General features: G+C 42.4%; 1 protein-coding gene across 1 annotated transcript in view; it reads left to right on the forward strand.

Moving 5' to 3' along the window:
- Megf10 (multiple EGF like domains 10) overlaps positions 1–21,853 on the forward strand; it is a 149,523-nt gene that overhangs the window by 52,031 nt on the left and 75,639 nt on the right. The window contains exons 3-4 of the mRNA XM_013349584.2: positions 948–1,049; positions 2,810–2,910. Coding sequence (XP_013205038.2) covers positions 948–1,049; positions 2,810–2,910 — 203 coding nt within the window. The remainder of the gene's footprint in view (positions 1–947; positions 1,050–2,809; positions 2,911–21,853) is intronic.

The raw sequence follows: 21,853 nt of genomic DNA on the forward strand, positions 1-21,853 counted from the left end.
TGTGTGTGTAGATTTTAATGGAGACAAAGCAAATGGAGCAAGCCTTTCAAAAGAGAAAAATTTCCTGATTTTCTTGTAGGCATCCATTTTATGCTGGAACATGCAAAAGGCTTCAAACAAATATAGAACTGAGCATCCAGTGTTCATTATATTTCATTTTCCCAGGCCACAGGATCCCATGTTTTTGCTCTACCAGGAAGGCTTTAGTAAGTGTAAAGGAGAACAGAGCATTTAGAAGGTTGTAAGCTTCTGGCGTGACTCTCTGCCCGTTTATATTTTCAGAACTGGATGCAAAGAGCTCATGGTAGCCTTCATTTTTGTGTCCTGTACACTCCTCTGCTGCCTGGGAAGCTGGACCAGCATACGAAAGCCAAGTGCTTCAATTGTTCTGAGCTTTCAAAACAATCAGTGAAATGTAGTCGGTGCTGAATGCTGGGATTGTATTTCTGCTTATTAACCTTGAGGTTTGTCTGCCGACTTACGGCGAGAACTTTTCATGAAAGGTCTCTGTTGTGCATGGAAGCCTGGGATGAGAGCTGTGAATTAAGTACAGAAAGACACAGCGATATGTTTTGAAGTCTGGGAACATTATCGTAGCACAGACAGGAAAAGGATTTCTGTAACAAGGTGTAACGTGGGCCCTCATCTTTTATTTTATTGCTTATTTTGTCTTTGCGTTGTGCTGGTTCAATCAAAAACCTACGTAAACATGAATATCTTCTGTTAAAAGCCAGTGTGAGAGCTGGGCAAGAACGTTCAAAGCATGAATTCAATCCTTAATACTGCCAAAGGGGAAAACTCACTGCGGGGCTGCAGATGATGATAATTTAGCCTCTGTCTTTTGTTTATTCGTTTTTTTTTTGTTTTGTTTTATTTTAAAGTGAGGATCACATCACTTATGTAACAGTAGAGGAATGCTGATTCCTGGTTGTTGCTTTTCTTTTCAGCTACTCGGTGACTGTGCAGGAGTCGTACCCACATCCCTTTGATCAGATTTACTACACGAGCTGCACCGACATCCTGAACTGGTTTAAGTGCACGCGGCACAGGTAACGGAAGCCCAGATATGTTTGTGCGCTCGCCTGTGTGCAAATGCAGTCCTGACACAATCAGAGGCCTCAGCTACTTGAGAAAGTGCATCCACGCACCCACCCAGAGAGCAGTCGCTGAGGGCTTAGATTCCAACTCCGACAAGGGGGGGGGCACCAAAAGGGTGACATGGTTCATTATCTTTGTGAACTTACAGTCTAGCTGCAGGTGACACAATTATTGTTCTTCCTGTGGTTAGAAAAACCTCATCTAGCTCCTGTATAGAAGGTTGACTGGGAGAGACACATTTTTTTAAATTATTTATTCTTTGCGAATTTTATACAGCATGTTTTTATCATATTTTCCCATCCCCCATTTCCCTTCAGATTCCGTCTACAAACTTCATATTATTTCTCTCTCTTAAAAAATCCAAGCAAACAAAACAGGAAAAAACAAAATATACTAAAAAAGCTTGGAGTCCAATGAACACACATAAGACCTGCGCAGGCTCAAGCTGGTCGAAATCCCAGCAAAGGGGTGGGGAAGTGGGCACAGAGTCCCATTCCATACAAGAATTGTTTGCAAGTCCTATATGCTGAGACGGGGGAAATCTGTTGTCTTAAATGTATCGACACTGGGTGTGTCAACTATACTCCAGGGCAGGCCCCATGCCCGGGAGAAGTCTGCCAGTACAAACTGGAGACATTTTCCCCTTGGCCATCACCAGATACCCAGAAACTCATGCCTCAGTGTCTGTTTCTGGTTGGATATTTGACTCAGTTTATGTTGAAATTTAGTATTTAAATGAGATAGACTATCTATGATCCATGAGAAAACAGAGCCCAAAACATCAGTACTTGTCATGAAGGGAACTCTAGTACCTTACTTCTCTTAGTTAAGTATTGATAGTATCATAAATTATGGGTTGATTGTGGTACCTCTCATTTTATGATCTAGTGATTTGTTTGGTATCTTCCTTCCTTTCTTTCTCCCTCCTTCCCTCCCTCCCTCCCTCCCTTCCTTCCTTCCTTCTTTTTTTTTTTTTTTGAGGCAGGGTTTTTCTGTGTATCCCTGACCAGGTTGGCCTCAAACTCAGAGATCTGCCTGCTTCTGCCTCCTGAGTGCTGGGATTAAAGGCATGTGCCACCATGTCCAGCTAATAAGTTTCTTTATTAAACAGATTTTACATTCTCTATCTTAACTTTCTAGAAGTATAAGTTCTAATAAGAGAAATAGAAAGTCTTTATATTATTTTGCTTGCTGACATTCGTTCCTTAGTTCCTAAAATAGTGCCTGCAATGTGCTAAATGCTAAGGAATGTATGTATTTCTTAAATCAGTGAATGAATGGGCTTCAGTTAAATTATATGGTAAAATTAGTCTTCTATTTTATAGCAGGATGACACTATGTTGAATTTGAAAAGAAAGCTCATGAATTCTTCCTTTGAAACATAAGTGAATGATACCTAGACAGGTATCATATATTAAATCAATCAATACTTTGCATCTATTTCCAGGTAGTTGAAGTAGGGAAATCACAGCACTTCTGATGCCTTGCAATAAAGTTCGGATTGACTGGCATTGGGAATCCTCTTCAGCATCTTAATAATGAACTGTAATAGTCTTGGTCAAGCCTATATTCTTTTTATATCCTTCTTGTTTTGAGACACTTTGCTTTTTATACCTTTATTATGGCTGATAGCTATTTTTGTTAAAGCAGAGATCGTTCCTTATTAGCTTGATAACCAGAGCTAATTTTGCAATCTTTTGCCTTCATACAGAATCAGTTACCGGACGGCCTACCGCCATGGGGAGAAAACCATGTATAGGCGGAAATCGCAGTGCTGCCCCGGATTTTATGAGAGCCAGGACATGTGTGTCCGTAAGTAAGGTGTCCATTCTTCATGCTGTTCTTTCATGTCCAGTGCTGCCTCTGAGAGTGGCAACTGAGCTGGGGACCTTGGAAATAGGATGTTTGAAATGCTCCCCTTTGCGCCCTGTCTGTTGGGCTCTTGGCCTGTATCCTGCAAAAGACTTGGTTCCCAAGTCTGCTGTGGGACAATGGTTTTACCCTGTAAAGATTTGTTTCTTGTACTTGTTTAATAAATGCTAATTGGCCAGTAGCCAGACAGGAAGTATAGGTGGGGTGACCAGGCAGGAAATAGAGGCAGGACAATGAGAATTATGGGAATAGGAAAGTTTCAGTCTTCAGTTGTGACCTAGATGCAAAGGACACAAGATATGACTGCCTTGTCGAAAAAGATACCAAGCCACTTGGCTAACTCAAACAAGAATTATAGGCTAATGTAAGTTATAAGAATTAGGTAATAAGAAGCCTGAGCTAATGGGCCAATAAGTTTATGATTAATGTAGGCCTCTCTGTGATTTCTTTGGGACTTAATGGCTGCGGGAACTGGGCAGGACAGAAAACTCAGTCAACACAAGTCCTATCAAAACTCTTCAGATGAGGGGCTGGAGAGATGGCTCAGAGGTTAAGAGTACTGGCTGCTCTTCCAGAGGTCCTGAGTTCAATTCCCAGCAACCACATGGTGGCTCACAACCATCTGTACTGAGATCTGGCGGCCTCCTCTGGCATGCGGGCATACATGGAGGCAGAATGTTGTATACACAATAAATAAATAAACCTTAAAAAAAAAAACTCTTCAGATGAGTGTTGCCTGAGGAGAAAACAGCTGTACAGAAGATGATGTAAGGCTGGGTGTGGCCTTGTCAACTGTCATTTCAGCTGGAATTTGGTTAGGAGTCTCTGGGTTGAGGTCACAGGAGAGAGCAGGCGCATCGTTCTCCTGCTGCAGCTAACTTCTGAGGGGCCAGTGTGCTTTTCTATGTCACAGAAAGATGAAGAGATGGGTCCAGGGCACACAGCACAAGTGTGTGTTTACTGCCATTTTCCTTCCCTGTTGCAGAACCCCCACTTGACTCTGAGACATCTTGGGAGAAGCCTAGAGTTTATAACATTTTCTGAAGACTCTAGATCTCTTGGGATGCTGCTACAGTGGCGCTTTCGTAGTATTACTTTGCAAAAGTCACTTAGAAGAGAGATCATGAAGAACTATCTAATTCAAGCGTTGTGGTTCAACACCCAGCTGTACAGCAACTCCCACTCCTGAGCAGAGGCACTGATATTGAGGCGAGCAGAAACAGAGGTCTGCTGTAATCTGGAGGCAGCGGAGATGCCTGATGGGTCTGAAGGGACGGTCCAAGCTCTGCCAACTAACTGCTCAGCTGGGTGGCCTCAGAGTCATCATCTGTACCTCTAGGAGATCCCTCATGCTCCTTCTTGGCTCAGAGAATGGGGGCGGGGAGCTAAATCTTAATGCAGACATTAGTAGCTCTCCAACTTTGGTTCAGAACTGTCACTATATCTATTGACAGATGCTCATGGCAAACAAAAATACTATATGGAATTAACAAAAAGGAAACAGAAACAGAAATACTCAGTGCATGGCTTGCACAGGCAGTAAATGTCCTCTGAAACCGGCAATGTGTTGTTGTGCTGTAGATAGTTCTAAATTAAACTCGTGTGACTATGCACATGATCTCTTAGTTGTCTCTATTATGAACTGCTCTGCAAGCTGTCCCTGTAAGCCCAAATTCCTAGAAGTAGAATTGCTAAGCCAGAGGTGTGCACATCTGGAGGTATAGACACCATCAGGAAGTGAGAATGCCTATTAGCATACACTCCCTGACAAGTTTTGTTCCTAATTTGCATATCTTTGATGAATGAGGATGGTGGATAAGGAAAATTCCATGTTTGTGATCAAATAGAATAACCAGCAGCTGGTGTCATTGGCCTCAGCTGATGAGAAGCTGTCAGAAGAAAGACCGGGAATACAGTGGAGGGTGGAGGCCTTACTGGGCTGGGCTGGCCATCCTCCAAGGATGTGGGTGACATGATTTTGGTGCCCTTAGTTCAGTCTAACAGACACAATTGTCAACCCACACTGAGAATACTTCTGTTCCCAGATCGTAGGACTCGTGAATAAAGTCGTAATGCTACTACTCTGCACAGGGCTTGGGGTTGTGCAGGCCTTGTCTCTGGCCATAACTCCCTTCCTGGAATGCCTGCATGAAGGAAATGAGATCCAATAGGCCAGCTAGTTGTGTGGGAAGTATGGACCCAAACAGGATCAGTTAGAGAGTGCCACTCAGTGTTCCATGACCGCAGCTGCAAATCTACGAGTTTATCTTGCCTGGAATTATGCTGGCAAAATCAACCCTTTTCTTCCCCTAGACTCATATAATGTGTCCCCCAGGCTATGTGAATGACACCTTTAGCAATTGCTTCTAAAATCTTTTTTTCTTGGCCTTCTTAGCTTACCTGCTGTCCCTATAGGCAGAAAAAAAGTTGTTTCTTTTTTCCTTTTAGATATGTTAATGTATTTAATCAGCTTACTGTCTGCTTTCAACAGCCTGGGAGCTATTTGGCTTTTTTTAGGGCAGTTTGCACTTATAAGCTGTGATGTCTTATTTGGTTGCTGAATGCCCTGAAAAGAACTGACTTCTCTCTCTTGATTGTGATGAAGGATGCCTTTCCCTGCAACAACTGGTCTGCATTCTATACCCCTGGGCTAGCTAGGTACCACTGTGGAGACAGCAGGGAGACAGAGGATAGTGTTCTTGGTGCTACTCTTGTGATCATGCAGGTAGCATGATAATCATTTTTAACTGTTCCCAGAAAGGAGAGGAAGTAGGGACCGGTCCTTAGTTCAAGTTGATCAGTGATTACCTGCTTTCCTGGAAGGCAGAGAAAAATGCTTTCCTATGCATTTGCAACCAAATTTCTTTTAGATAGCTGGAGAAATCTCCTCCAGGAGAAATGGGTTCACGTATTCCAGGCTGGCCTTGAACTTGCCAGGAAGCCTAGGATGACCTTAAACTTCTGATCCTCCTGACTCTACCTTCTGAATGCTGGGATTACAGGCCTTGTGCTACCATGGCCAGCAGATTTGGTTTATACAGTGTTAGGTACCAAAACCAGGGCTGCACAGATGCTAAACTATCACTCTGTCAACTCAACTACATCCACAGTCCTTAAAGACCATTTGGTATTCTATTTTGCCATGTAAAGGAATTCATTGTTGGTTTTTTTTTGTGTGTTTGTTTTTCCCCAAATCATTTTCTCCTCCTCCTCTTCTTCTTCTTCTTTTTCTTCTTCTTCTTCTTCTTCTTCTTCTTCTTCTTCTTCTTCTTCTTCTTCTTCTTCTTCTTCTTCTTCTTCATAGAAAAGGCATGTCAGGTTCAGTACAATTAAAGTTAAAGTTAACATGTACTGATTGTCTATAGTATAAAATCCAAGGGCTGGCCTCTGTGATTGCATGCTTATTCGAGAGAGCAATGCTCCTCTCAGTTCGCCCTAAGTAGTTTTTAATGGCTTCAAAACAGCAATAGATGAATAGTTATCTTGGCCAAGTGTTTACTCTGCGCCAGGCATACAGATCATCATTCTAATCCCCCCACACTCACTGTGAACCAGGTATGGTCATGTGTATTGTAGAGGAGCTGGTGAATGGGGGAGGGGGGAACGGGGCTGTATATATAGTCTGCATGTGGAATGAGCTACTTCGGCCAAGAAAGTGGCGAAGCAGCTGATAGCTGGATGGTCACCTCGCTCCTGTCATTCTGTGTTTCTCAGGAGTGGCTCAGTGGCATTGTGGTTACATGGCCTCAGCGATATCAAAGGAGCCAATAGACAACTCTGCTTTAGAAAACAAAGTCACTTTATTCAATTCACAAATTCCATTCTGGGTTTTTTTTTTTCTCATCTCTTTCAAAGTGACTAAAACGGGCAAACATTTTCTCTTTTGATGTTGTCCTTTGAAAATGTTTCTGAAAACAACTTTTGTAGATATTGTTTTGATAGATAACAAATGTGGTGATCCTGTCTGAATGAGCCCTGGGCAGCTGCTTGTGGATGCAGAGGTGTACCTGGGGGGTGGGGTGGGTCTCAGTTAGTGAGGGAGCCTTGGCTGGTACTCCTTCTATTTATACTTTGGGGGTTCTGAGGATAAGAATAGAAGTTCAGAAAAACCCAGAAGCTTTTTAATTTCAAATCCAAAGCAGGGTAGGTCTGGAGTTCAGCCTTTGTGGGGATTCTCACAAAAAGTCCCTCAAGATGTGGCCTTCCTTCTGTGTTTACTACCAATGGAGACCACAGAGGATGTTGAAATATACTCTTTATTCTGCCAGCTATGGGGAGAAATCCCTGGAGAACACCACCGTGTTTTCCTTGTGTTTGGAGCACAGTGAGGAGACAGGAATGAGTGGGCAGACCCTCTGGGGAGATGGTGAAAGGCAGATCCTAAATCAGTGAGTCTGGGCTGGACACACATCTATGTGTTTCTACTGAAGGTTCATGGCTCTACAGAAGCCACAGGGCCACAGAACACACTTTGAGCAACAAGGCTTCTGCCAAGAGACAGATGAGTGTTGTTGGGAAGGAAGAGGGGATAGTGTAAAGTAGAAGCCTATTTTGTTTTTTTTTGTTTTTTTTGAGAGTCTGGTTGGGAATAAGAAGAAATAGGGAAAATTTTCACCAAGAAAATGTCACTAGGACATGAAGATATTTGTGATACTGAGATTTTTAGTCTGTTCATAAATCATGATGAATGCCAACCTAATCCATCCTTGGATTGGATTTACCTGATCTGATATCTAGCTATTTTTGAGATGGAAAAAATCTTCATCTTAGTAAAGTAATGCCCAGAGAATGAAAATAGTTGAAATTGTGTGTGTGTGTGTGTGTGTGTGTATAGAAATATGTGTGTGTTTGTTTGCATATGTGTTTATATATGCATGTAAATACATGTTTTTTTTTAAAGTCACCTATTTGATCTTTTATAAAGAATGCTATTGATTAAATTGTCAGGTTCTTGTCCCTAAATACATATTCACTCAAACATATGCCAATCCATTTTTATTAACACACACCGATACTCACGTTGAAATCTCTGTTGTCTTTTGTGGTTCTTTGCTGTAGGTTGGTTAATACACTGGTTTCATACAATCATCTTAATGAATGTGTGGACATCACAATTATGAACCTTATCCGTGTTGCAGCACCACGTGTTGGGATTTCCTTCTTCTCTATAAGGCCAAGTGTTATTTACCATTGTTTGCTGAAGTTTTTAAACCCCATAGAGCACGGTCTGTGCTACTACGTTGATGGAGCATGCTAAGTCCATTGTCTTCACTGTGGTCCATCTCAGATGCCTTAGATGCTTCCTACTATGTTTCAAATTATATACATTGGATATCTCAGTTCTTTGAATATTGTAATTCCTTCTTAAGAGACTTGCAAGTAAGTTTTTTTTTGTCTAATAACCATGATAAATGACTCAATCATGGATTCTTTTATTTCTTATGTTCTAAGACCACATATGCCTTGTAAATGTTAAAATGATATAGTTTCCATTCTGAAAACTCTTGACTGTTTTGGAAGTGAAATCTCAACTTTTGAGCTTTTTTGTTTGAGATTAAAGAAAGAGTCACCTTATGTTGATGTCCTTCAGGGCTTTATCTATGTTCAAAGGTAGCAGCGTGGTGCAGACTGGAGAGAGGGCAGATGGACCATTGGTTCCTCCCTTCCCAACGGGGCCATTTTGTTCACTAGAAATAAAAGAGCTACTTCAGAGACAATAATTTGTTGTGTCTTTAAAATATTTTTCTTTTCTTTTTCTTTTTGTTTGTTTTTTGAGACAGGGTTTCTCTGTAGCTTTGGTGCCTGTCCCAGAACTAGCTCCTGTAGACCAGGCTGGCCTCGAACTCCCAGAGATCTGCCTGCCTCTGCCTCCCGAATGCTGGGATTAAAGGCATGCGCCACCACCGCCCAGCTAAAATATTTTTCTCAGTGAAGTAATTTTTTTGTCTTTATGAAACATGAGAGGGAAATAAAACAGTCACTCATATGTTGCCATTTTAGTGTGAAGTACTATAGATATTTTGCCTGTTTTGAAAATCCAAAACAAATTTATAGATTTACACCATGTAAACACTTTTTGTTTGAATTGTTTCATTCATTTGTATTATATCATGGATATATTTCTTATAAGTAAATCAAATCTAGTAGTTTAGTCATTAATTTATATAACTAATGAGTTAATCATTTTATGGCTGAATAATATATTGATATGTACTAATGTTAGAGCTGCTAAAATAATAAGCATCATTTCATAAATCTTTCTGCGGAGATGAGTGATTCATAAGACAAATTATGCTGAGTAGAATTTCGGAGACAACGAGCATATGAGTTTATTTTGTGTTATTGTAATGAAATACCTGTCAGGCTGCTTTACAAAGAAAAGAGGCTTATTTAGCTCACAGTTCTGCAGGTTCAAGAGTATGGCATTGTTTCTATCCTGGTAAGTAATCTCTTGGCTGTGTTACATGATGTGGAGAGAATGCATGTGGACCAAATATATATGTATATTTCACCCAGGAGAACTAACTAGGGTCCCAAGAGAAATAATCTTCCTTGAGGCACACTCTGATCATCACAAGGACCTCCTATTAAGCCCTACAGTGTAAAGATCTATATCATTTAGAACTGACATCATTAGGATCAGAGTTTCACATGAGGTCTCTCTGGGGGAATCACACAATCATAATAAGCCAAAGCACAGCAAAGGGGGTGCGTATTTCATGATTTTGGATTCAGTTTAACTAGGAGGTAACTGAAGGTAGCCAAACCAATAGGGGACAAAATAATTTCTACCTTTACCATCTACCATCCTTAGGGGGAGTGGTCTGTACTTCCATATGCCACAATGAGCGCCACATATCAATCTAGTTTCCAAAGAGCCAGTGGAAGAGGCATGAAAAGAAGATCACATGGTAATACAGCTACTGCTAAGGTCATGCCGGAAGTGATCATGTCCCATTTCCTCCTACAATCACATGGTCAGATCTCATTAATGTGGGTTTATCAAGCTGCCAGGACATCTGTGGGAGAAGATAATGGGTTTTGAGAGACAATGGCAAGAATGATCTTCTCCACACATTAAATACTAATGCGTTTTCATCTATGCTGCCAAATTGCCATCTAGATGAGTTATAACGGCTGACATGCCTCTTCACCCCAGTAATGCATGGGGGTGCCTATCTTCCCATAACACCGACACTAAGTATTACTGGGTTTTCATTGTGTTGGGTAAAAAAAAAAAATAGGACCTTGCTTTCTTTTGCATTTCCCAATTACCAGTGACGCTGATCTCTTAAAACTTATTTCTGTTATCTATTTGTTTTCTGACTTAAAGGACTAGAGCAGAATGGGAGATGAAGAGAGACTTTGCCTTTCAGAGAAGCACAGAAAACAAATTAGAACAACTGGGGATGATGCAAAAGGAAAGAGGATGAAGAGGGTTTGGGGGCTGGTGAAAGCAACAGCTGGAGACCTACAGACTGACGGCCACATGTGTAGAGCTGACACCAACAGAAGCACAGCTAGGACCCCCCAAGACCTTTCATCTCATCTGCTTAATGGACACACATCATCTGTGCACCCCAACCTTCCATAGGGCTTCCCCTCGTAACTCCTTGGCTGTGTGCTGCTTCTCTAGTGAGGGTTACTCCTCCCCACGCTCTCTCCCCTTGGGGGAGAGGTGATCTGTGACCCCATGTCAGTGAGGGGAGGAAAGCTCTTGGTCCAGCAGAAACACAAGCGTGTAACTCATGCGAAGGATTCCAGAGCTGTGATCCCCAGAGTACTGTAGCTCTTTCAGGAACATTTCGGAGTAAAGAAACCTTTCAAAGTATACTAAGGACTTTACCATCGTCTACATTATAATTCTATGAAAATATGCTTGTTGCCGCACACAAATGATCTCCAAACGCTTCTTTGGGATCTGGCCTTTAGAAAGCCGGAGATGGTTTATGGATTTGGTTACACAGGACTTGGACAAGCTCACGAGTGGGATGCTAGCAGCTCCCCCTCGGTGGGAGGGAGCTGATAAATTCAGACACACATCATTCAGATGTTGTCTTTGGCTTCCTTTTGGCTGATGACAGAGCACAGACCACACTGTAAGCCTGGCAACCTGCAGCAGACTCACTGAGGAAATGTCCAGGACAGGACTCCCTTCCCAGTTCACTTCCCATTCTCTCTGCTCCAGATGCCCTGCTTTTCCCTGCTGGGTGCTGCTGCAAAGGAAGGGGCACTTCTGAGGATGCTTTCCTCTGAGGGAAACCAAAGAGCAGCTAGCCTATCCTCGTTCGATGGAAGTCTAAGGTTAACTTGAGTTAAAACTCTAACGGGGGACTCTCAGGCTTGCGGGGACAGCAGAAGGGAAAGGCCTGAGGCCTGCCCTCCCCCCTTAGCTTGCAGGCCAGCTCTGGAGGATCAGTTCTCATGGATGTGCCCTCTTGTCTTTGGCACTTGTTAAGAGAACCTGGGAACCGTAAATAAAAAGCCCCAGCTCCCACACACGGCTCTCTATATGATTTCCTGTTTTCAGCAGAGAGTAGTGTGACAATTGATTACCAGAGCAGTGAAGAAATATTCACAGCTGATTTTAACTTGGCCAACTCGATGTACAACTGAACTGGCCAACGGGCAGCTAGAACTGTTGTTGGCGTTTGTATGAGAAAATAACTCCGAAGGCACGACCTCTTCTCTAGTTTAAATGTCATTTTTAAAAAGAAAACAAAAAAATCAGAATATATATTTTTAAATTGTTTAGTACTTTCTAAAGTGTATGTTTTTTTTTAATGATGAATCAGTTTTCTTTTTTTTACAGAACCTAAATAGAAATTTTTGTGTTTAGAAACTGCTAAGATAAAAAATAGTTCTTACTTTGAGTGGAAAAAATAAAACCATATTTTTTGTGAAGTGAAATAAAATAGGCAATGGACTTTAAACTGAAATACTGCAGCAAGGGCTGCGAGCATCTGCAGCTTACTTAGTCAGGATTCATTTCCTTCCAAAAGACATATGTATTGTACTTTGAAGAGCCACATGAGGCCTTTTTTCATGTGACACATAATTCTCTCTCCCACGCCCCCAGCCTCTTCTTTTGTCTTTGGATATTAAGTTATATTAGACTGGAATTAACAAAAATGCTCCTTTTCAGGAAAATAGGTGCTTCTTTTGGAAGCAGCTGTCTGGAACGTGGTGTTTATAAAGAGCCTCAGGCTAAGTCTGGGATGAGAGAAAACTTGGGTAGTCAGTGAGTGACCCAGGATTGCAGTGGGTGGCCTGTGTGCACCCTATTTTCTGTCCCTGCAATTATCCAGCATCCTAAGGGATTTTTGATCTCTTGGAGAGATGTCATGGAGATATCAGTTGTCCCAATTAATCATCCTGGTCCCTAAATCACCTGTTACAAGCCCCCGTTAGTCCCATCTCTGCCACTTCACTGATGGTCATGTCATCCGCTATACCAGGACAGACTGGCTGCTTCCGGGAAAGCCAGAGTATTTGCCACACTAACTCAGGAAAACACTGTCTACAATTTTCTCAAGCGGATGAAGACATCCGCATTCTGTCTCAGTGTCAGCCTAAGGAGGATTGCACTGGAAGAGAGACAGCAAGCTTGAGTATGTGGACCAACTGGGTACGGCTTGGGGAAAGAACTGGCTGAGATGCCGGCTCACCTCTCACCCCTTGATGACAGAGAGTGACACATATCACCTTTTATCCAGGTTTTGTGTGACTTGAGTTTTGTTTTGTTTTGTTTGTTTTTCTGAGGCGTTTTGAACCGATATTTTTTTTAGACTGTGAGTTGCAGGCGAGACCTCTCGTCAAGGGCTGTATGGACTCAGAGTTTGGCAGGGTGCTTGTTTAAGGGGGAGAAGCGCTTCTGTAGTTGGTAGGCAAGAACCGAGCCAGAGCGGAAGGCCTCTTTTTGAAGTCTAAGGCAGCCAGAGCTTCCTACTCTGAGTTTGTCCGAGTCCCATAGGCTTATTTAATTTGCAGTAACGATCTTGTCAAGCATTTCCAAAAAATCTGTTGTCTTTTAGACTCTTGAGCACAGCCTTTTGAGTAGAGATAAAAGTGAGACAATCCCGTTAGGCTGGCCAGAGCCAACAATGAGATGGTATGTCCCTCAGTGTAACTACCCGGTCGTGCCCCTCCCGTACAGGCACTGGATTTTTTCATGTTTCCATAGGGATCCCGTTCTCTGTTGCTATGGAGCCCTACTTGTTTCAGAGGCACCTACCAGAAAATGCAGGGAGAAGCCTTTTGTCCATACACTGCACTAGCAGGAATTCCAATTTTCCCACACGCCCTCTGGAACCTACTCTTGGATTTTCTGGTTGGGGACGTTGGGCTCTGCTAGGAGCAAAGATCTAATAAATAATGCAGCGGGCCTTTGTTGTCCTCCTGGTCATCGATATTTCCCTGTTACTTAGACTGTTATAAATAGAAACTATGAATTTAATCTTAAAGAATTCCACCATAAATTTAAGATAGACACAGTACAATTCTGATGGAAATCTTGCCTGCTGCTCTTTCTGCCAAAGCAGGCCTGACTTTAGAATCCCGGAGAGACTAGGCTAACAGAAACAATGGAAGCTTGCCTCACCTCCAGGAAGCGAGTTTCTGAAATTGAAATCTTTTCAGGGTAGTTAGAATGTTCACAGGCCTAATAATTTATGCAGCGTGCTTGCAGGGACAGAGACTCGCTAATATAAAAGCCTGGAACTGAGAAGCAATTTTAACTGGATTGCTATTCAAATCTTTTTGGGACAAAGTAATTTAAAATAATAGAAAAAAAAACCCACCACATTTTGATTGAAGTGAACAACATTGACATGACCAGGTGACAGGCCTGCATTCCCTCCTCCCTCTCCAGTCTAGCATAGTGACTGCCAGTAAACCTAAGGCCTCCGTCTGAGCCACACACAGTGCACAGATAGCTTTTGTTTCCTTCATCTGTAGCGTTAAGAGTCTCCCAAGTTCTAGACTTCGTCTGTTTTCAAGATAAATGAGTCTATGAAAGGTTTGAAAGAACTTAGAGCGCCTGGAGAATTTTTTACTCGGTAAAAGAAACTTCTCTACCAGGTCCTCGAGGGGGACCCATTACCCTGAGATGGACCCGTTACCCTGAGATGGATCTCCCGTGCCAGTATCCTTACGGATAGTTGAATGAGGACAGAGGCCCAGTGGCTGCTTATCCTTCAAAACAGCAGCGGAGTTCGTCTGGTACACTTGTGTGGACTTGTGGGCATAAAAAGAGGGAAGGCACCAGAGATGGAATTGTCCTAGGAGAAGACTGGCTTCCCAAAAGTGGGTCTTGGGTACCATCTGTAGTCCCATGCCCCTCATGTGAACAATGGACTGCGTATCCTGTAGAGTTTGTTGCTACATTATGAGCTATTTTGGGAAATGGCCTTGGGAATGCTTGGAGTAAAAGGCGTGTCTCAAACTTATTTGCCATGGACCTCCCTCCCCCATCAAACAATCCAAGACAGGAAAGATTTTAGCTGCATCCACAGGTGTAGCAGGCATATTTGTCCTCCAGTGTGGAGGAGAGGCCTAGTATACTGACTTCACTGGTGGGAGGTTGTCTGGGTCTTTCTTCTAAATCTTTAACCATTATCACTGAAAGTATGTCATGGCCAACTATTATTTAGCTAGAAGATGTCAACACATATGCATATAAAATGTCCAAATTTGAATAGCCATATTAAGTGACAGATCTGTCAGGGTTAAATTTAAAGTCAAGGGGAAAATAGCAATTAAGTTTAAAATGTGACCTTCAAAGAACATAAAGTCCCATTGATTTGTTCTTTTTGGGCCTTTCCTGGTGTTCTCTAAAGTTGTCTGAGTAACAAGTCCAGATGGTCTGAATTATATTCATTTTAGACTTTTCTATTTTATATATTTGGTGTGTGTGTGTGCATGCATGTGTGTGTGCGCACGCGCGAGTGTGTAAGGGTTGCGACAATGCGCATGTGCCATAACTCCTATGTGAGGGTCAGAGGACAAATTTTGGGAATTAGTTCTTTTCTTCCCATATGGGTTTTGGGATCAAACGTAGGTCCCCAGGCTTGTATAGCAAGCAACTTTATTTACCCACTGGGTCATCTGGGCTGGCCCTATTTTATGTTTTTAATATAGAGTTTTGATGTATTTCCTAGTCTGGCCTTGAACTGACACTCTCAGTGAATCTCCTGCCTCAGTCTCTTGGGTTGCTGGGACTGCAAGGATATACTACTGTACTTAGCTTGTGATATACAGTTGAGTCTGGTTAGGTCCGTGCTGTGTCTTTGATTCTAACATGTTTTAGTAGCAGCTTGGGAAAGCCAGGGAATTAGAAACACGGGTTTGATGTTCCTAAGTGACAAAGGATACAGAAGGCTACGCAGCTCCCAAGTTCTCTGACTACGGCTGACTTGTAATATTCCTCTGATATATCTGGACCCTAGCTATCTGGTTCCCAAAGGCATTTTAGTTGGTGTTCTATAAACCTCCTTCCTTCCTTCCTTCCTTCCTTCCTTCCTTCCTTCCTTCCTTCCTTCCTCTTTCCTTTCTTTTTCTTTCTTTTTTTTGAACTTTCTAGTAGCCATGGATAGCTTGCTTGCTTTCTCTTTTCTGAATCAATTAAATTGCGTAATCTATATATTTTCCTTAAGGTGTCCATACTGTGAAGCAAAGGGTCCAGACAAGGAAAGCAACTATTAGTCCTTGACTCTTGGTCATGAGGGATTGATTGGCTCCCAAGTAGGTAGATGCCGGAGGAGAGGAGAAAGAGTGTGTGAGTCTCGGAGTCCAAAGCCACTGTGGACTCAGAGTCCACAGATCACCGCTGAGGGGAAAGAGGGTGAAGGCACAGACTGGAGAAGTGGAAGCCTAACCATGGCCTCGCTGCCCTCTTAGCTTTCCTCAGGACTGGTTTTAATTATGAACATGTGATTCCGATGCGGAGGCCTGAAGCACGTCTCAGTCAGGTAAACTAGGGCACAAGCCATGTGGTGGAAAATGTTCTGAAATGACCCAATGGCCCCATAGGAAGGGGTCAGGCCAGGAGAGATGCCCTTCTAAGAACAGGAGAGGCTGGCACGCCCTTCCTGTGGCACAGTCACACTTTTCTTACAGACACAGATGAGACCCTGCCAGCAGGGACTAACCCATCTCGAGGGAACGCAGCTTCCTTCTGGTCCCTTCTCTCAGTTGTCAGTGAAGAAATTTTCAATCCTGTTTGGAGTGAGTCATCAGACATGCCGGAGGCTGAGTTGTTAGGCATTTCCATGAAGGAAACTGGAGTTTATTCTGGCGTCTTTACCCTTCTGAAACGGTGGCTCATTAGGATCATATTACTGGCGTTTTTAAAGTCTGATTTAACCCAAAGAGACCAGTGTGAGAGTTGGAGCCAAAATCCATAATGCCTGTGTAAGTTCAGAATCCAATGAAAACTCCACTTCTAAGCAATGAATAGGATTATGTGCTCCCCAGATGGCGTATCTATTCCATATATGGGCTCCATGCAACTGTCTTATTTCCGCACAAATTTTTGGTTTTGTTTTTCCAAAGTTATTTGCTTCACCAAGGAGCACATCACATTGTCTGCAAATACATTTCTCGAGAGAGGTCAAAGTCAATTTGCAGAGCCCATTGACTCCTACAGAAATCGGAGGCCTGGGAAGGTAGCTCAGTGTCAGAGTGCTCGCCTACATGGGTAAAGTCCTGAGTTCAAGTCTTGGCATCACAGAAAATGAAAAGTTAAAAGGAATCTCATAAAGTGTGTACAGTATTTTAGTGACAGTTCAGATATTTCATTCCTACCCATCCCCTTGGTATATAAAGTTATTTGGTCCCTTTAGAAGGTTCTCTTCATATTGTATTTTTCAAACAGTTTATAAAATGAACTGCACATATTTAAGTGTACAAATTGGTAAGAATTGGCATGTGTGTAAACCAGCGAAATCCTTTCCCCATTTGTGATAATGAACCTGCTCATAACTTCCTCCATTCACGCTTTCCTTTTCAGTGATCTTACTTGTAACTTCCTCCATCCATTCCTCCCTTTCCACTCTTCCTCAGGCAAGCATCACCCTGATTCTGTGGCTCTAGCTTAGGGTGCCTTTTCTAGAGTACTGTGTTCTCTCTGATAAACCTTTTCCTTCATGAAGCATAAATGAATTTGAGATCCACCCATGTTGTTGTGTAATCATTAGTTCGTTTCTATTCATTTCTGAGTGATATTTTTTTTATGTATAGTCCACAATTAACTTACACTTGCACTTATTTATGACTAGTTAGTTATGGTCCATCTTACATTATTAAAAAAAGCTGCCTGGAAAACCGAGGGACAAGTGTTTGTTTGGCTTACATTTCTCTTGTTTGTATCTGGAATACAATGGAAGAGTTGGTTGACATTTGGGCACAGGTGTTCAAATCTGTTTTGTTTGTGTTAGCTCAAAACTGGAAACATCCCACATGTCCTTAAGCATTTTGAGACAGTTCTAGCCTACTTTGATGCACCCATTATCATTTTTATATCACCTTCATTATCTCTGAAAATAATCTTTCCTCTAAAGTTATCATCATGTTATAATTACTGAAAGTTTTTTTTTTTTAACCACTGTTATCTTGATTGGTTTATGGTCAACTTGACACAAGCTCAAGTTATCTGGAATGAGAAATCTAAATCAAGAAGATGTCTTCATTAGATTGCTTATAGGCAAATCTGTAGGACATTTTCTTGATTAATGACAGATGTGGCAAAGCCAAGCCCACAACGAATGGTGCCACCAGTAGGCACGTGGTTGGTCCTGAGTTTTATAAGTAGACTGAACAAGCCATGGAGGGCAAACCAATATGCAGCACGCCTCCATGTCTTCTGCCTTGATTCCTGCTTCTAGGTTCCTGCTTTGACTTCGCTCAGTGATGGAGAGTCCTAAGCTGAAATACCCCTTTTGCTCCTCAAGTTGCTTTTTGTTACAGTGTTTCTACAGCAGTAAAAACATAACTAAGAGACTTAGTGTGTCTTTTTAAACTGTTTTGTGTTTAATGTGCTTTGTAATTATATTTCACATGTAATTTGTATAAAAAAAGTATTTTCTTGCTGTTTTAAAGACTTCAGCCTGTTAAGCCAGAGGTTTAGGCCGTTCCACTTAATGTCATTACCGATGCTATTAGGTTGGCTTTCTGTATTCCACCCTTCCTCAGTTCTCAGCTGCTTCTTTTTTGTTGGATACATTCCGCTATTTTATTCCGTCCCCTCTTTTTTGGTTTATTAACTACAGCAGCTTTGCTGGTTTTTGTTTTTGTCTGAAGGCTGACAGCATCCGCGTTACTTCACTCTTCTTACACTCGAAGTTAAGGTTATCTTCACAGAGAGGCCCGCACACACACCTTGTGGCAGTGATTTTACTTTTCCTCCCTCATTGGATCATCCTGCATAGGCTGCTGTGGTCCATTTGCTTCCAAGTCTAGTAGAAGCTCTGAGCTCTTGCGTATATTCCTAACAGAAATCGGCCTTCAAGTCATTCCAATACAGATGCTCTATAGCCCTTACCTGAAAGAGCTCTCAACAGGCCAGTGCGTTAGTTTGGAATCACATGGAGAAGAAAACAGATCCAGAACAGAAACCCAAGCAACTAGGGTTTGTAAGTGTCTTGAGGGTGGCTGACGGCATTTGTTCATCTACGGGAAAGATTCAGGGTAGAGAGCACCATGGCCCACTTGCTTCTTTTCCTAGGGCTGTCACCTGCATTCTGAAAATCCTGCTTTTCGTCACTCAGCGTATCAGGGAGGAGGGAAGCTGAACTGACCACTGAGCCTGTTTGTCTTGCTGTCCACATGGACGCATCATTCTAGAAAGAAAGCCAGGAAATGTAGTTGATTGCTGGTCGCTCTAGTCTCTCTGGCATGACTGGAACTCTGCTAATACAACAGGAGAGAGGAGTAATTATCAATGTCTGCCAGACACACTGCTAGCAATAACTCTGTATCTGCCCTTAAGAGACACAAAGAACCTATCAGAGTGGACAGAAAGGAATTTTGCATATGACTGTCTCACTATTTTATTTACTGTGTCCGGAGTTCTAGTTGCCTAGTATACTCTTGCTCTCTCCATGATGGTTAGCCATCCACTATGCAGAAAGGTCTTTGGTGGCTATGGAGTAAGTGTTCCTGAATCCTAGAAATAAACAGTTTGGCTGTGGGATAGGGTACTCGGAAGAGAGAGTGTGAGGTAGCTATTTCAGGCCACTTCTGTATGTAACTATTCTATAAGTGCCCACTTCATTAGCTCAGATGTCTTCCCTGTCAGGAGATCTTCCTTGATATCAAGCCAGTTGAGATTAATTATTATCTGCTCCCAATTTCCATAGGATTTTTTAATGATAACCTTTGGAGATATAATTCACATACTGTATGAGTTATAGTTGAATTATGACATTAGGTCTAGTTTCCAAATATTCAGAGTTGTACAAAAATCACAGGACCAAATTTTAAATATTTCTTTCATCTCAAAAACATCTGCATAGTCCCACATGTACGTCAACCACTAATGTGTGTTTTGTATGGAGTGTCCTGTCTGCACATGTCAGGTGGATGATCCAGTGTCCCCTTACAGTCTCTTTCCCATACCTTTGCTGCTCCTTCATCTCCAGACTGAGTTCCTACTTAGCCAGATCCATTCTGTTTTCCTGATCCCAAACATTACATGGTACCCTGCTCTTCTGTGTTTGTTGATAGAAAGGAGAGGGACACGAAGGTGGTAAGCCATTAGGCAACTAATTTTGAGATACATTTTCTTAATTTACATGAGTTGATTGCATCATTGCCTGTAGAACAATGGATGACCAGGCATATTTGGGGTACGCAGGCGTCTCCAGTCTGCCTGCTCTTCCTTTCAGGTCTTCTCCACCCCTAAGAGTCAGTCCGAAGGGAAAGGCATGTGGCAGAGGAGAAAACACTTGATTACGGCTAATGTCCCTCGGCATTCACAAGTGAAAAGGATGAGGCCCCTGGCATTAGTAGTGGGATTTAAATGGATTTAGGAACTGAGGCTGAAACAGGAGCCTAATTAGAAGATTCCAGGGTCACCATGTCAGTCCTCACCTGTCCACCAACAGACAGCCTGGCCACAGCTCTCACTTCAAAGACTCTGCCTGTTGGTCTCATTCACATTTCTTGCCCCTCCACTCTTGAGGGAAAAGTTGGCTGTGCCTCGTAGCTTAATGTACCTCCAGCTGGGTACAGATTGTGGGCAAAGGTTCAGCTCGTATCTGGCCTCAGAGAAAAGCTACTAAAAACATAGAGCATGAGATTAATTATGTCCTTTTAAAAGGAAAAATATTTTTAAAAAGAAAAAAAATCATGTTGGATAGAAAGTTTGTGCTAGAGTTCTCTCTCTCTCTCTCTCTCTCTCTCTCTCTCTCTCTCTCTTTCTCTGTGCGTGTGTGTGTGTGTGTACACAGAAGTGTGGAGGCCACAGAACAGCCTTGAGTGTCATTCTTTGGGTGCCATCGAGTGTTTTTGAGCAGTGTCTTTATTGGCCTGAAGCCTACTGATTCAGCTAGACTGGATGCCCAGCAAGCCCCAGGGATCTGCCTTTTCCTGTTTCCCCATTGCCAGGATTACAAGTGAATGCCACCACATCCGCTTCTTCTCTTCCTCCTCCGACCCCTTCCCATTCTCATCCTCCTCCCCTTCCTCCTCCTTCCTCCTCATAGCTCCATCATTGGCTCATAGCTCCATCAGTAGCTTCATCACTGGCCGTCAGTCATCTTCATGGCCTAGTCATCCTCTTCGTCTTTGAACTTGGATTCTGTATGTTGAATTCAGGCCCTCATGCTTGCAAACACTTTACTGCTTGCAAACACTTTACTGACTGAGCTATCCCACCAGCTTCATGGTACCTTAGTTTTAACTGCCCCTTTAAAAATAAAAAGAAAGGACATGGATAAGTAATAAAAAACCTTCCTGTTCCTGTAGGTGAGATCTTATAATGATTCTTTTCTGTCTATGCTTAGGACACAAGTCCCTGAACACTTGCTAAGCTGAACACTCTTCTTGGCTAGTCCCATTTAGCAGGATTACATGGCTAGTTCACATCTTTAACCTGCTTCATTTCCCATGTGGGATGAGTCCTGTACACCCAGCACCTAGAGCGGGTGACGTCTAAAGTTGTCTGGGGAAGCTGAGGACAGGTTAGGAGCTAATGCAGTTGATCACCCAGAGTTGGTTGCTGTCCCTGCATCCCAAACTGTCCTCCTTAGCATCTCTGTGGCTGTGGCATCCTAGGTCACAGAGCATTTTGTAGCAGCCCCACTGCTTCTCTTTGCCCCTGACCATCTGTGGGCATGCGTGCAGGGCTATTGCTGGATTTGGGGAGCCAGAGATGGTAGGGAAGAACACAGAGAAGAGATGGAATTTGGATGGTGAGAGTCGAAGGCTGTGTTAGGCCTTCGACTACATGGAATAGAGTCTTATGTTCTTTGTGGACTCTAGACCATTGTTTTCATTACTTGGACCATTATTTCAGGAGGCAACACACAAAGGTTATTCCATACGGTTGAGTTTTAATTAAGACCCGCCACTCCCACCCCTAGTTAGCTTTTGAATGAATTTGTTCTTATGTCAATAACCCATCCATATTTCGTTTCAGACATCAGTGCAATGTTAGCTCAAGAAATTTCTTAAAATAATCCAGATTTTAAATTATCACCACCAGATCCTTTTTTTTTTTTAAAAAAAAATTCATTTGTAGCCAAGAAACCCTGTTTCACCTTAAAGGTAAATAGCATCTAATTTCTAAAATGTCTCAAGATATGAAAACATGGTTTTAAGCCACAGAGAAACCCTGTCTCAAAAAACCAAAAAAAAAAAAAACAAACCAAAAAAAAAAAAAAAA

Source organism: Microtus ochrogaster, chromosome 18 (genome assembly GCF_000317375.1).
Source record: "Microtus ochrogaster isolate Prairie Vole_2 chromosome 18, MicOch1.0, whole genome shotgun sequence".
Classification (NCBI taxonomy): domain Eukaryota; kingdom Metazoa; phylum Chordata; class Mammalia; order Rodentia; family Cricetidae; genus Microtus; species Microtus ochrogaster.